The following is a 13081-nucleotide window of genomic DNA, read 5'->3' on the forward strand; positions in this document are numbered from 1 at the left end:
TGGCGAGGCCCAACCACTGTCGTAGGTCCTTCTGCGAGGTGGCGGCCAAGCCGCGATGGTTTTCACCTTCTCCGGGTCCGCCCGGACCCCGGCGCTGCTGACGAAGCAGCCCAGGACCTTGATCTCCTCAGCTGCGAACACACACTTGTCGATGTTGGCGTACAGCTTGTTCGCCCGCATGACTTCGAACATACGTCGAAGGTGCTGAAGATGCACCTCCATGGCCGTCTGGCCTGCCTCGGCACGGCTGTGGACGAAAATGTCGTCAAAGTACGTCTGTGTGAACGCACGCAAAGGTCGGAACAGTTGTGTGACCAAGCGATTGAACGTTGCCGAGGCGTTAGAAAGTCCCTGAGGCATGACCAGCCACTCCCAGAGCATACCGCTCGGCGTGCTCACAGCCATGAGTGGGATGTCGCTCTCGCGCATCAGGATCTGGTAGTATCCGTCCACCAGGTCCAGCGCGCTATACAGCGTGCAGCCGGCCATGTTGTTGAGCAACACGTCCTTGCGCGGGATCGGTGTCTGCGCAGGCACTGTCGCGCTGTTCAGCTTGTTATAAGCATGAACCAAACGCCACTTTCCGTTCGGTTTGCGAACACAGAAGGTAGGTGTCGAGTGCGGGGACTTCGACTCCCGCACCATGCCTGCCTTCGCCTTGGCGGCAAAGAAGGCATCAATGACTTCACACTGCTCCCGGGGAAGTGGCCATTGCCTCGTGACACAGTACTTCGTGCCCGGCACGAGATCGATCTCGTGCCTGATTCCCCTGTCCGGAGGGAGATTGGACGGTGGATCCTTGGACACCACATCCTCGAACTCCTTCACCAAGGGGTACACCGGGTCCCGGGGGTTCTTAAGAATCTCAGAGTCCATGCGCGACGCGCGCTGTCTCTGGAACTCCTCCAGGACTGCCTGGTCCATGACCGAGGACGAGTTCAACTCGGCCGACGTGGACTCCGGTCGGAGGAGAACCAACTCTGCGATCTCCCCGGCCTTTAGCTCGGCCAAGAAGTCCTCCATGGCGAGCTCCTCAAAGTTCAGCAACTCTGAAACCTCAGGCAGAGCTGTAAGCTCGACAGCTCCTGTCTTGACCCGACGACCGGTCACGCCGTCGAAGATGTGATAACACTCTTCGGCGGCTGGAGTCTTGGCTGGAGGCTCGGAGTCGCTGGCGACTGGCGTCGTCGGCCACACGACTAGGCCCGGCTTACGACGGGACCCTCGGGTGCCTTCGTCTCGTGGCGCCGCCTTGACGGCACCACTGATCTTCTCGATCTCGTGCGGAACTACGTTACCCGCCTTGTCCTTGAGCGGAACTTGGTTACCCGCCTTGCTGGGCGGAACTATGTTACCCACCTCGCCGTGTGGAACTTGGTTACCCACACCAGGAGCGCTTCCAGCGACTTCCGCATCAGTTATGGTCTGAGTGACCTCCTGTGGAACTATGTTACCCACATCGGAAGCGCCTGCAGTGCCTTCCTCATCAGTTACGGTCTGAGTGACCTCGCGTGGAACTTGGTTACCCACGCCAACGCCAGCGGCGCCTTCTCCAGCAGCCCTTGCTGTCTGCGGTACTTCGTTACCCGCTTGTGGACCTACGTTACCCACCTGGTAGGTGCTGTCCGGCACCTCCACTCTCAGGCCTTGTCCGGCCCGGTCGGAGTCGTCGTCAGTCTCGACGGACCCCAAGAACTCATTAGACGCTGCTGCGCCCTGGGGGCCCTCGCGGGTGCCCCAGCTGCTGCCAGAGGTGGGAACATGACTCATCAAAGCTCTGTCAGAGCGTGGGGGACGGCTGGCCCCGATGGCCTTGCCGCGCCGGTCGATCCAAGGCTCGTGTTTCTCCAGCCACGGCATGCCAAGGATCAAGTCGTACTTGTCCATGTCTAGGACCAAGAACGGCTCCGTGCTGTCGAAGTCCTCGAACTTGACAGTGAGGTCCATGTGGACCCGAGGTACTTCTACCACCGTACCGTCGGCCAGTCTTACCGAGACCAGCCCGTTGCCTTTGCTGCCTCGTAGCGCATCGGCGCACTTGTCGCGATTGCGTGCGACAGTCTGGCGGCGCGCAAAGTTCTTGGACGCCCCAGAGTCGATCAAGATTCTCAAGGGATGATCGTATCCCGGTACACTCGCGTGCACCACAAGCAGCCCACCGCTGCCCTTCTCCGCTTCGAGAGTACAGAGACTCTCAGGGGCTAAGTCCCCATGGCGTGCGCCACCCGCACGCCCCTCGTGAAGACTTAGTGTTTCCCCAGTAGGGCGCCCCGCCCCTACTGGTGTCCGGCGGTCCCCTGGTTCCTGGGGCGCGGCTTCTGCCAGCGACCCCTAGAGCCAAAGGGCTTCGAAGAGAACTTCTTCTTCAGTCCTCCCGCGGGACAAGCACGTTTCATGTGCCCAAGCTTGCCACAGCCGTAGCAGCGAATGTCGCTCTGCTCGGCCATGCCCAGATCCTCCATGGGAACCGGCCCGTTGATCGCTCCATTGCCGGAGTTACCATTAGGCGCACCGCCAGAGGCAGGGTTGCTCTGCCATACCGTGGCGGGGGTACGAGCCTGCTTGTGGCTGTACTCCTCCTGGAGGGCGATATGAATCGCCTCCTCTATAGTGTTTGCTTGCACACGGAACAGTTGCGTGCGGGCAGGACCGACACGCAGACCGTCCATGAACACGGTCACCTTGATCTGTTCAGGCAGGGGGTTCCCCACCAAAGAGGCAGTGAGCACTCGCATCTCCTGGATGTACTCATGCAGCTCGCGCCTTCCTTGTTTGCAGGCGAGGAAGCGCGAACGCTGGCGGTACTCGTAGTTCGCCGGAAGAAACGCGGCCCGCATCTGCTCGCACAGCTGGGACCATGATGCGAAGCATCCAGGCGTCGTCGCTTCGCGCGTATACGCCCAACTCTTAGCGCGACCACTAAGGTTGGAGAGCGCAAAGGCGACACGGAGTCGCTCGTCCGAGACGAGAGCCGCGTCCATCGCGAGCTCAACCTCTCGAACCCAGAAGTGAAGGTTTTCTCCTTCCTTCCCTTCGAAGGGGTGAACCTTCAGCCGCAGGGACTTCGGTTGCACCGGCTTCGGCGCGGTCGCAGTGGGCTGCAGCCCTTGAACGTGGGCGATGAGCCCTCGCTCGTAGGTGTCGAACGCGTTGATACGCTCAACCTGCTCAGCCGGCGTCGCCGCCGCTAAGCTACGCAGGGCATCTGTCCCAATGATGCCTGCCATCTTACGAACGGACTCGTACTGCGAGTCGTTCAGATGGGGAAACTCCGTACGTTCCATCTTGGCTCACTCGATGAGACCACAGAGGATTCAGGTAGTCCAATCTACCCGCGTAGGCGTAGGATTGACTACAAGTGCTACCAAGTGTGACGGGGCACACAGCACTTCTTAACAGAGGAAGCAGGAGTATACAAACTCCAAGTGAACAGCCGTTCACGTGTCCCTGGTCTGAAGGGGACGACTTGACTTGAAAAGCGGTAGATCTAAGACTGATTGTATTTATAGGTTGGTACAGATTTGGCCTGCATACAAATCCTAAGTTCCCTATAGTTTGTGTCATACAAAATGTATCTGTTGGCTCTGAGGCCACTTGGGTCACTATCCAGGGGAGTGACCGATGTAGCCATCCCGGAATAGTGACAGGGTCACTATTCCATGTAACCCCGTTACAGCACTACTCTCAATGTTCGGTTAGTACTACAGAGGTTGGGCGGGTCCTGCGGTCCCGCAATATCGTATGGTGGGGTCGCCTGCGCTACGCTCGGCAGCTAATCGGAATTAGTAGGATTCGTACTTAGTGAATAAGCGTGACGATTTCTGTGACCGACGGACAGCGTCTTGCTCCAATTGATGTTCAGGATTATGCACAGAAGTGCTAAATCTTATTATGGCGTTTGTGTGGGTGCTTGCAACGTGATGACGCTCATGGTTTCCTCGTTGGTGTTACTGGTCAGTTCACCAGACCGTGTTTGCTCAATAGTGCTGCTAGAACGTGTGTTTCAACTGATGAAGCCATCACCAACAAGGACTAGAGCCCAAATACGATCGATACTGCCCTGCAGTCAAGGAAACAAAAGACGAAACGGTAACCGCCCGATTGTGTGGGGGGTAGTAGTACTACAGTAGCGCTATCGTAGTAAAATTTGTACTGGTAACTACTAATGTTGTTTCTCAACTACTTATAGTGGTAGTAGTGACTATGAATCTGGGTTCAATAGTAGTAACTGTATTACTACTACTGTAGCCTAAATTCCGACTACTACCGAACTCTGATTGTGAGCGGGTCGGAAATATCAAAGCCGTCGTCAACTTGGGCTCGGGCCACCGCCGATGCAGCGCCTCCAAGTGCGAAGTGTTTTCTGTGTTTTCTGCTTGGACGACGTAACCAAAACTCAGAAGAAATATAGTTACGCTTCAATACCGTCTCTTTCGCTCTAGCTGTATTTCTTTCTGTGACTGGTATGATCTTACGTGAAAACACTACGCGGCGGCAGTACAGGTGCCATTTAATTAATTTTAACTTGCATTCCCAACCCGAGCGTAAACGCGACGTATCAGAAAAGTATCTCCCCCTAGGTCGCTCCTTCAATAATCCATACTTAGCAAAAAATGCATACAGCGGGAGAGCCAGTCGTATGGTAGAGAAGAAGCCTCCCCTCTCTTCTCGTTCAGTCATACCGCAGTTTTGTATCGCCTTCCCGGACCTCTGCGCGCTTTGCCGCTTAGCCGGCATGTCGGGGGCGCTACCGGCCGATGCGGCCAATGCCAACGAGCTGCAGCAAGCTGTGGTGAACGTGATGACGCGACACGCTAGCACAAGACCGCAAAACACGATAAAGCAGTAGAAGAACAAGCAGGATGACTTTGCCAGCTGGTGCGCCGACAGGAAGTTCTTTGATGGTTCACTGGTGTACGAGTCGAAGCTAGTAGACTATATCGATAATTTTGTGGTACCCCGAGGAAACCTGCGCAAGAAAAACGACGATGGAAGTGCCGTCCGACTCGGATATGAGGCGGTGGACGCGTACGTCAAGGCTATAATCGATTTGTATCAGTTTCAGAAGTCTATTGGTATGAATCAGCACTCCCACCCGCGTGGCAAGGCTTTAAAAGGCTTGATGGACATGCTGAAGCGTGGAGAGAACAAGCGGAAGGTGGATACATACGCTGACCGTGGTTTAGGAACCGTTTTAGACGGCTACAACCTGGAAGATATGCGAGCGCTAAGCCAATTCTGGCTCAAGCAGCCTACAGGGGTTGCTTTACGAAGTCGAGTGGACTTTCTAGTTGGACACGCTCTTCTAGCTCGCGGAGAATCGCGAAGCTTTATTCAGTTTCCAGATATGCTGTCGCTAGAGCTAACCGACGAAGGCCCCCAAATATGCAGCCCTCTCGTGGTCATTATGAGAAAAGGCAAATCAAATCAAGTCGGGCGGGTAGAGTATGGAGCTGCGATGCGATGCAAAGATGTTATGTTGTGCCCGTTAAATGCTGTGGCATTGTACCTGTTTTGGCGGTGGCATGTGGATTTGGAGCCCTTTCCTAGCTTTACGGACCGAAAGTTGTGGTACGACATCCGTTTGCTGAAAGGCAAATGTGCAACACGTGATATTGCCTACAATACGCAACTAGAACACGTGAAGAGTGCGTTCATTGCCTGCGGCATTGATTCATCGGTTTGGACACACGCCAACAGCGGTTCAGGCGCTAAGTTGGCTGAGCTACAAGGTGCGGATGAAAACCAGATTAGACGGGCTGGTAGATGGAATGGAGAACGAATGGAGGCATGCTACCTGACTACACTTCCTCGAAAAGCTATGCGCGCTTTGGCTGGTTTCCCTACGAAAGGGGGTGGTTATTGGATTGACCGTGCCACAATCACACCATCACCAGATCTCCAGAAAATGGTTTTCCCTGATTTAGGCTCCGCTGAAGACGATCTTCAGGAAAATGGAAACCGGGAGATAGCGGCAGGCGGGTTTATAGGGTTGCTACACGTATTGAGAGTTGTGTTTCTCCAGGACTCGGTACTACTACGTCGAAAGTTCCCGGAGCACTAGACCCGCTTTTTAGTACAGAGGCTTACGAGAAGTTTGAAACAGAGGTCGCGATATCTTTGCAATCGACTACCCAGCCTCAGGATACACGCATCGAAGCTGCAATTCCGTTAGTTGCATCAACAATGAAAGACGGATTCCATGCACTTCACCGGAAAATCGACAGTCTTGTTAGTGAAGTTCGACAGCTGAAAGAACAAGGATTATTTTCTGCGAACAAGAAACTTGTAATCTCATTGGCAGATGACGTTGATGCTCCCCATCGACGTGGTGTTGTCGCCGCTCGTGAGCCATTGGACTCCCAGGCAATCGGTGAGCGCTCAACAAGATCTGAATTGCGTCTAAGTCGCTCGCTGCAGACAGTGAATGAAGTGTGGACTGAATATACTCGTGGAATAGCTGGTCAAATGTCCGTCTGCGAGGCTGAGCAACGATTTGGAAGCAAGTGGCGAAAAGATCCGACAGAGAATCGGTTCTTCTCATGTCGTAAGGCATTCTACGATGCGATCCAGGCATTTGCTGCAAAACATCAGATAACCGAAGGGGCAGCTGCTGGAGAGCTGGAGAAGAAGCGCAAAGAGGCGGGAGAATCTCTCAATCGATTCGGAAAGATCGTACGTAGAGCCGTTCAGAATTCGTAAGGCAAGTGAGAGCTTCTAACTCACTGTAACACACATACATACAAAATCCATATACATCCTGTATTGCAGAATAACTCGACCTACTTGCAGTATAACTCGACCTACTTGCAGTATAACTCGACCTACTTGCAGTATAGCTCGACCTACTTGCAGTATAAGTCAACCTACTTGCAGGATAACTCGACCTACTTGCAGTATAAGTCAACCTACTTGCAGGATAACTCGACCTACTTGCAGTATAAGCCGACCGGCTTGAGGGTTTAGCCATCAATCGTACTTTATAAGTTTACTGGCTTAAAATTTTGGTCGACAGATTGTAAACAAAGCCACGAAATCGACACCGCTCATTCGACTCCCCTCATTTGGAAAAATACACGGCCTCGCGCACAATGGAGAAGGAGAGACGGCGCCTTAACCAAGTGCGAAGGTCAGCAAGCTCAAGGAGTGGAGAGATAACCCTAAGTGGACTGCGAAGGTGGCTGCAAAGCAGCTTGGTGTAGCGAAGGGGGCGTTGATGGGCTGGAAGAAGGCGCTGTGGCATCTGCTGGACGATCCTGCTGCTTTGGAAGCCCTTGGAGATGCATTTCGCAAGAAGGGGGCCGGCAAGAAGAAGCGCCTTAAGCCCTACGAGTTACGCGTCCTTAAGTTCTATGATTCGTGTCACGAGGATGGCGGCACGTGCACCTTCTCCGAGCTTCTAAGCTACGCGAGAAATAATATCCCTGAGTTCGCAATACTGAAGAAGGGAACGCAAGAGTCGTGGATATCACGTTTTATCAGCAATTATAAGAATAAACCCGTCGGCCAGCCAAGCCAAACGGGACAGCAAAGCCAGGTCGGGTAGCCAAGTGGGGGTGTGGCGTCAAGTGAGGACGACGAGCCAAGTGAAGACGACGAGGCAAGTGAAGACGACGAGGAAAGTGAATACGACAGGGCAAGTGAAGACGAACAGGCAAGTGAAGACGACGAGGCAAGTGAAGACGAAAATGGCCCCAGTGAAGACTCAAGCAACGATAAATCCGCCGAGCCATCCGCGAACGAACCCGTAAATAAGGGTTCGGGTGCCACAAAAAATTTGCACGGGAATTCCGGAAATAACGACGTTGAAAACGGGTCTGATATCAGCGAGGAGGACGTTGGCGATGCGGCTATCGAAGAGAGCCAAGAACAAGTTAAACCCCAGTCAGGCAATAAACCGAAAGGCACGGCACGTCCCCAAAGGATCGCTAAAAGAAAAAATCGGGACGAGCCAATTATGACTGTGGTGCACCAGCTTGCAGGAAACAAGCACGGTGAAATTATTCGAATTCCGCTGTACCAAGAAGACTTGGACAGTTTATTGCCCGGGGAATGGCTGACGACTCGCGTGGTAGATTGCCTCATTTACAAGCACATGATTAAGGTGGACGGATTGGCTTTACCGCTTGGGACCTCGTTCTATCTGGAGATCCAAAACGCGTATCGCCGTAAAAGAGATGGTGAAGATGTTCCAGATGAAGTGACCGGTAGCTTTGACTGGGCGGCACACAAGTTTGTGTGACTGCCTATTAGTGGTGCAGATCACTACAGCTTCGTCATCATTGAGAATCCGCTGAAACCTGCTGGAACGATCTGCTACCACATCAACTCGCTACGCGGTTATCACAACTCGGCGTCTGTTTTGGATACGCTGATGTGATTTTTAGCTCGCGAGGCGAAACGATGTGGCAGAGAAACCAGTGTGGCGCCACAACTGTTAGCGTACAAGACAAGCCCTCTTCAATCGAATTCATTGGACTGCGGGGTGTACATGTTACACTACATGCACAAAGTAGCCCGGTTCATCTCTGAAAAAAGACCAGACTCAGTAGCGGAGAAGATGAAATCACTTACAAGCGGCAGCTTCAATGTGACTAAGGCAGGACGCTCGCGCTCGGCACTACTCGAAGCACTACAAAAGGATAAGGTTGCAGTAACTGTGATTGAATAAACTCCGTCAGTTTTTTTCTTTGCCAACCGCGTATCTGCCCTACGTTTGATCCTATGGTCGAGTTAATCTGCAATAGAGAGGAGGTCGAGTAATTATGCAAGTTGTGGTCGACTTATCTGCAACGGAGAGAGGTCGAGTTAATATGCAAGGCGTCGTTCCCTCATATTTCGAATATGTCCCAGGGGTCCGACCTTATACAAAGCCTAGTATAAGACCGGGTCCGGATGAAAAGGCAGATACGGCCACAGTAATTCATAACAAAAACACCAAAAGTGTTACAGCACCGTATTTCCTCAGATTGACACCACTATCCATACAGATTTGAAGGAGGCCATGTGGGTTTCGATGCAACAACAGCCTTGGTTTAGTGACAGTGAGTCACTGTCAGTGACCAGCCGCGCTGCGCTTGGTTGGGCGCCCCTTCGGCGCCCCCGCGGTTCGCTTCGCTCGCGATTTATAGATTGTATGTTCTACCGAGAGCGGTGCTCGGCTCGCTGGAATTCTCGTCGCTGGGCCCGCCTCCCCAAATACCGCGCGGCCCTGCTTCGCGGGCACCCCGCGCGGGTTTGCTGCGGCTACGCTCCTCACAACCGCTCACCTCCGTTGATCGACCACTGACTGACTCAGCCCCGTCTCTCGAAACGGTGTTTTTGCTGTGCTGCACGCGAAAACGGACGGTTTTTTTTGTATTTACTCCGGATGGACTCGTACCCCTAACCGGGGTACAGATTCCGCCCACAAAGTGACAAGTGTGGACCTTCCAAGCTCTTAAGAGGGAATGCAAGAAATTGGGCTTCATCAAATGTATAGGTACATTTAGTATAAATTGCTTGTACCTCTGCTACGAGATGTACATAACCGAACGAATTTAGAAGGATATTAGCTGTAAGTGCAGTTCAGTTTGTGGGGGAAGTCTGTACATGCCCACTACGGGGACCTGAGTAATTCGACTCGCGTTACAGCACCTTTAATGCGACCGCACAACATCTGCCTAAGGCGCCTTTAAGCCCTACGGCGCCTTTAAGTCAAAAAGAGGGGGTGAATCTGGGGTGCTGCAGTGTACTGGAGCAGATCCCCGCAATTAGAAAACTAGCACCGAGTTGCGGCAACGGGTCCATCCGCTGGAATGCCTGGTGCAGGACCTACCTCCGCAAAATCGCGCAGACCTGCTTTACGAGCACTCCGCGCAGGTTTTCTTGCTGTGGCAACGTGTACTCACAACAGCTCACAACACAACCAGATGAGCCCATGACACCCGTCCCGCTGCTATCCGTCAATACAAATCCCTTATTATTCTGATCTGTGTAAAGATTTGCTTCTGTACACAGACTTTGCACAGATTGCTAGGGCGCCCTTAACTTTACGGAAAGCGAAGTAGTTATCACGACTTTAATCAGATTACCATCACTCTTGAGATCGCAGAGGGGGTGAATGAATCCTTGACGATTCACTAAACAACTATCTTCGTTCAATCATGCCTGCAAGCTCTGAACACCGTTCAAACGCATAGGGCCTATAGGGGTGGCCTAGATCGATTCATCGAGCCCAAACATGCCTCTAGAGCTTTCATATTGCCAAAACTACGCGCGTTCCTTTTGACTTTAACGGCCGTTTTGGGGATTTGGCTCTCGTGACATCGCTCCTCCCGAAGTTGCTGCCCAGACGACTTAAGGATCTTGGGATTTGATTGCATATTCAGGGTCTTTGGAGTTGCAACATTAGGGTGTCTAAAGCGACTTTAAGGTCACTTAAAGTCGTTTTAGCCACAGTCATGTCACAACTTAAAGTTACTTTAACGGGATTCCCATTAAAGTGTAGGAGGGATGACCTCCAGGCCTGATGGCTTTGGAAATGAGCAACATGAAGGAGTCCCTGAGGAGGCGGGGGTCCTGCTAAGTGCCTACTTACACTCCACCGATGCAAGCTAGTGCGTTCAATAGCTCTAACATACCTCTATGAAGTAGGCAGTACCAAAAGTTTGTCCAGATGCAGGCTTACATGCTGCGTAGACTCAAAGTTAGCACCCGTTTCGGACTTTGGAAAGCTGAGGCAACAGTCTATATATTTCCCTCCTACCTGAAAACCAGCTGCTTTACTAATGGCGCCTTGGGCGCCATTAACGGTGCTGTTGTGCTGTCGCACTAGGGGAGCGCCAGTGGTATAAACGCTGGTGATGGTACAGAATTCGGCCCGAATAAGGAACGGGTGTACAACTAATAGCCTCACATATTTAATATTATTTTCCAGTCGATGTGGCGATAGGGGGATGTGCAAGGTACTGCAAGGTACTGAGGTACTAAGGTGAAAAATCCAGTGCCCCTCGTTTGAAAAATGGCACGCATTTAGCGATCTTACTAGACTTCAAACTACATGTACCGTAGTGGTAGACTCGCACTTTTGCTTTTGCACCTCGCCCCACAAGCCCACACTCCACTCATGAAGTCCACACCGTCCAAGCGTCTCCGTCTCACTTGGTCTGAGAAAGTGGGCATCCTCGACAAGGTGAAGGGCTAGATAATCCCTACGAGGTCGACCAGTTGACAGCGCTGTTGTGGTGCGAGGATGCCTGGTCAAAGGTTAGTGCTTCGACCATACGCCACTGTGGACTCGTAGGTAAAGCTGCTCTTCAGTTCATTTTGAAATAACTAAATCAGTACATTGGAAAAGCATACTCAACTTAACATCAATTTATATATTCTGCGTCTTTATATATATCAGGCGTTCCTTACTCGGGCAGATTACTGTACCGGTGCTAATTGGCAATTAGTATTGTGGAAACCGATTAGATTGTCCGAGCGGATTAGCTGATAAAGCAGCGTTCATGAGAGATTTGACTGGTACTAAATCGGGGATCCTTATAATTGCATACGTCATTGGTAAGGGTATAAATCAGTGTAGCGTTGGTAAAATAGGGATTGCCTCATTACCCGCCAACAATACGCGGAACGACCACTTACCACCACGAGCTGACTGTTTCGCGCTCCTACTAACGAGCAATAGCATCGCGTGCATTAAATACTTCTCTGTGAGCAGTCGACGTGTACTGCTATCTATTTATCAAGTTGTGAAGCTATATATTTGCGCTGTCATTTCTCGTCAGCATTAGCGTTTGTCGGTTTTACCTTAAATCTGCCGCCGAATGCCGAGTGGGTGTCGGACATTCGGGCTGATTAGCATGCAAATCAGTCGTCCAGAGCTTTGTAAGCCACTGAGCAGCTAAATCAGCTTGCCACATGGCGTTGTAGGCACAACAGACTGCTCTGTCAAATCAGAGTGCAAAGCTTAGGCTGTCGATCTAATTAGGAGGTCGGATTTAGTAAATCCGACCCGATTAAGCTTAATCATCTGCTTAACCAACCGATTTATATTCCAATTAGACAATGTAATCGGTTCCCACAATAATTGCCAGGATAAGGGAGAACTGTGGCCCGCGTGCCGCAGTTCACTTTCTGAAGCTGGTGCATGGGTCTGTTGACGTGCATTTCCTGCCTCAGTCTTTCTTGCTGAAAGTTGCTGTTGAACCTGTTCGGTCGACATCCTTCTGGCTGGTGTAGCACGAAGGTTGCGCCAGGTTACGCTTACGCGTCCAATTAACCCGTTGGGAGCTGTCCACCCCCTCATTCTTCGGGTGTTCCCAGTATTAAAGGTGCTCTAACCACCTCGGAGTAATTCTAGCATAAAATAAACACGCTCGACACTTTGAGCAGGACACAACACCACCACAAACGATGGTCATCCAAGTTCGCGTAGCAGGCTTGAAACCTCTTGAGAGTGGAGGCTACATGTACGCCAACTTGGATGACCATCGTTTGTTACAAACTGCGAGTCGCAGAATTTGATCAGTTTGAGATTGCTCGTCGCTTTGCTTTTGGGATCCACGGAACTCTAGGTAAATACAGTTCGTAAGCATCATGTTGTTTGACGCGGTTGAGACCGCAGTGCGAATCATTTCGAGCGGCGCTTGAAGTTGACCAACAAAATTTCGTACCTAAATGAACATCACAAATTGAAAGTGAAAATCACACATAGAAAGCGAAAAGTACTTCAATTCAATTGGTTTTAGAGCTTTCCGATAATGAAAAATATTGAGGTCCCATGCACATTATAAAATCCGGGGGTCTGGAAATGGAGATATTTTTTCAGACTGGTGCCACCCCTCGAGTTCTCAACATTCTGAAGAGTTCAACAGCCTTAAAGAAGCACAGGACAGAGTGATTTCGATTTATGCGGTTGAATCGCGATTCGTACAGGATTTTAAGCATCATTTTGTTGACACGGTCTGACGTGTAAGCTCATATTATGAGCTTACATGAACTCTGTTACAGCATGCATTGTATTGTAGAAGGTGACGTACACCATCGCCTTGCTAATATTGTACCATATTCAGCGACCGAGGAAGTGCCTTGCTTC

The 13081-nt window shown here is 51.5% G+C and overlaps 2 protein-coding genes across 2 annotated transcripts; both read left to right on the top strand.

Moving 5' to 3' along the window:
* Positions 1-7126: 7126 nt before the first annotated feature.
* Positions 7127-8671, top strand: PHYSODRAFT_527734 (hypothetical protein; the record flags this gene model as incomplete). The annotated part of the gene is made up of 2 exons (XM_009537797.1): positions 7127-7332; positions 8422-8671. Coding segments are annotated over 2 exons (456 nt in total), but the record flags the coding sequence as incomplete, so codon positions are not given.
* Positions 8672-9096: 425 nt separating this feature from the next.
* Positions 9097-9264, top strand: PHYSODRAFT_454852 (hypothetical protein; the record flags this gene model as incomplete). The annotated part of the gene is made up of 1 exon (XM_009537798.1): positions 9097-9264. A coding segment is annotated over one exon (168 nt), but the record flags the coding sequence as incomplete, so codon positions are not given.
* Between the last annotated feature and the right edge of the window lie 3817 nt (positions 9265-13081).

The sequence above is a fragment of the Phytophthora sojae genome (genome assembly GCF_000149755.1).
Source record: "Phytophthora sojae unplaced genomic scaffold PHYSOscaffold_11, whole genome shotgun sequence".
In the NCBI taxonomy this organism is placed as follows: domain Eukaryota; phylum Oomycota; class Peronosporomycetes; order Peronosporales; family Peronosporaceae; genus Phytophthora; species Phytophthora sojae.